Source organism: Microtus ochrogaster, chromosome 2, assembly GCF_000317375.1.
Source record: "Microtus ochrogaster isolate Prairie Vole_2 chromosome 2, MicOch1.0, whole genome shotgun sequence".
Taxonomy (NCBI): Eukaryota; Metazoa; Chordata; class Mammalia; order Rodentia; family Cricetidae; genus Microtus; species Microtus ochrogaster.
Genome location: NC_022010.1, coordinates 55,658,564 through 55,661,763, shown reverse-complemented (window position 1 = coordinate 55,661,763; position 3,200 = coordinate 55,658,564). Strand labels below are relative to the sequence as shown.

Below are 3,200 nucleotides of genomic sequence, written 5' to 3'. Positions count from 1 at the left end.
CTGGAGGATGTGGGTGACAGAAATCTATCCAGCATGGTTGCTCACCATTTGCTAAGCCCTAATAAGAGAGTAGATAGCCAATCATGGCAGTAAGACCCAAGATTTTTCCTGTATATTCATACTGCATGGCTGCAGGCTGACATACAACTTCTAACAACCATGAAGACATCAGGAGCAGGTAAGCTGGATGTCAGTGAGAAAGGAGATGGCAAATGGCTGTTTTCTTGTACTGTGTCATCAGACTAATGAGCTTCAGAAAGCTAGATTTTCATTTTCTAGAAATAAACAAAAACAAATATTATAAAATACAATTAAACAGGAATGAACAGAAACCCATGGGAGTCAAGAAATTTGTAAATAAATTCATAAAGTTCCAGCAACTTCATTTCTACCACTGGTTCCTGAAAGAGAAGGCCAGGCTAAGTCCCTCCTCAGAACTGTGCTGTGGTCAGCGCAGCCTGGATAGCCAAGACTGACGGGAGGTGCTGGGATTGACACACGGAGGCTTCTTTTCTGGTGGAAGAATAGCAACCTTTATTTTGCCCAGCAACCTTTTATACCTCTACTACTTCTGTGGAGACCCACCTGCCAGAAAGAACACAAACATCCTTGTCAATTACAGACCACAAGGAAGTTCCACGGTCGGTCAGGGGGAGTGAGGGCAGCTGGATCACAACAGAACTGCAGTGATGCAGACACTTTTGACAGTGCTGTGGGTACCTAAGCCTGGCCTCCATTATTTAAGGAAAGCCTGGTGCTGTAGAAGAGCTGAAGGAACAACCATGATGGGGTCATATAACATACCTTCCCAGTCCATTGTGAACTCAAACTTTTGACAATGTTTTCATCTAAGGAGTCTTAACATTTCAGTTTCTATTCCTACCTGAAATAATTTCTCTTCTGGAAGAAAGCAAATCCTACAATAAGCAGAATAATCCCCAGAAGGGAAAGTTTCAGATAGAGAATGGTCAGCAGGGAATGCAGCGTGCTGGTGACACCTGTAACTGCAGGCAAGGGTAAAGGGCAAGTCAGTTCAATAATGGTTCTCATCAAGAATTAAGACAAACAGCTGTAAAATCACTTACAGTACTCCTAATGTTTTAGGGAATACCCAAACCAGAAAACCTTATCAATTATAATTCAAATTAAATGATATTCAGATATCATTATTTCATGATCTAATTTAGTAACCTAGTCCACCTTTTGTGCTTAATAGGCACTGACAAATATTTTACAGTGAATAGATGCACACTAAGTATTGTTAATACTTCCCAGTTATATAAGGAAGAAGGTTTCATGCAAACTTATATTCATTTTTATAACAGTATGATTGCATTTTTTCTACCCATTCCTACTATTTACTCGAACCTTTCAATGCTTCCTCTTAAATTCCTAGCCTCTTCTTATGAATTGATTTAGTTGCCTATTTTTATAAAATATGCAAATACAATCTGTTTTGTTAATTATGCTTTGTTTATTTAGTGTAGCTTGAATGTGCATGATTTCAGAACTGGACACTTAGTATTGGATAACCAACTAAGGGGGCCATCTCTGGAGAAGACTACTTCACCCCCTTCTCAGTAACCCTTAGTTATCTATAATTCTTAGTCTAGGGATAACTTAGTTAGTATCTTCACTGCTGTGAAGAGAAAAACTGAGCATGGCAACTCTTAATAAGACAGCATTTAATTAGAGTGGTTTGTTTACTGTTTCAGAGGTTTGGTCCATTTTCATCACAACAGGGAGCATGGCAGCATGCAGGCAGATGTGGTGCTGGGGCTGAGAGTCCTACACCTTGCAGGCAACAATAAGTCAGCTGCCTCAGTAGACAGTTTCTGAGCATAGGAAACCTCAAACAAAGCCTACCTCCACAGTGAGACACTTCCTCCAAGAAGACCATACTCACTCCAGCATAGCCACACCTTATAGTGCTGTTCTCTGTGTAATTATGGGATCCAATTACATTCAAACATTTGGGGTAGTCACCTATCTGATCATAGGAAATGACCAGTTCAGGATATGTATTCACTATTGCTAGGAGTCTTAGCTGGGATCATCCTTGTAATTCTTGAGAGTTACCCTTTCATCAGGTTTCTGCCTGATCCCCAAAAGCCACCCTTCCAGTATTCCCAACCTTCGCCCACTCCCCAAACCAATTCCTCAAGTGCCCATGCTCACCCACCCTCAGTCCACCCACGACATCCCTTCTATTTCCCCTTTCCAGGGACATCCATGTGTCTGATCTTGGGTCCTCCTTGTTACCTACCCTCTCTGGGTCTGTGGATTGTAGCATGATTATCCTTTATTTTAAAGTTAATATCGTATCCACTTATGAGTGGATCCATACCATATTTGTTTTTCTAGGTGTAGATTACCTCTCTCAGGATGATGCTATTTTAGTTCCATTCGTTTGCCTTCAAATTTCCTGTTTCTCATTGTTTTAAACAGAAGAGTAATACTCAATTGTGTAAATATATCACATTTTCTTTATCCATTATTTGGTTGAGGGTTGTTTCTGGATTCTGGCTATTACAAATAAAGCTGCTGTGAAAATAGTTGAGCAACTTTCATTGTGGCATGATTGAGCATCCTTTGGGTATATGCCCAGGAGTGATACAGCTGGATGTTGAAGTACATTAATTCCCAGTTTTCTGAGAAACTGACAAATTCATTCCCAAAGTGGCTATAAAAGTTTGCACTCCTATCAGCAATGAAAGGCTGTTCCTCTTGTCTACATCCACTCCAGCATAAGCAGTCCTTCCTTTTTTAAATCTTAGCCATTCTGACAGGTGTCAGATGGAAATCAGAGTCAGTTTGACTTGCACTTCTCTATGACTAAGGATATTGATCAGATCCTTAGGTGTTTCTCAGTCATTTGAGATTCAACAGAGAGAATTTTCTGTTTAGGTCTGTACCCCATTTTTAAAAATAGATTATTTGGTTGATGTCTAGTTTCTTGAGCTCTTTATTTATTTGGAGATTAGGTCTCTGTCAGATATGGGGTTGGTGAATATCTCTTCCCATTCTGTAGGCCACTGTTTTGTCTTATTTACAGTATCCTTTGCCTTACAGAAACTTTTCAATTTCAGGAGGTCCCTTTTATTAATTATTGACATTAGTGTCTGTGCTACTGTTGTTCTATTCAATAAGTTAAGGAGAGAGAATCATGTAGTAGATTTTCTGGTCCTATGGCTCTTTTA

At 39.8% G+C, this 3,200-nt stretch overlaps 1 protein-coding gene across 1 annotated transcript in view; it reads right to left on the bottom strand.

Moving 5' to 3' along the window:
- Positions 1–879: 879 nt before the first annotated feature.
- The window catches only part of LOC101992253 (cell surface glycoprotein CD200 receptor 2), a 13,864-nt gene continuing 11,543 nt past the window's right edge, over positions 880–3,200 (bottom strand). Inside the window, exon 5 of the mRNA XM_013351854.1 lies at positions 880–1,045. Coding sequence (XP_013207308.1) covers positions 880–1,045 — 166 coding nt within the window. The remainder of the gene's footprint in view (positions 1,046–3,200) is intronic.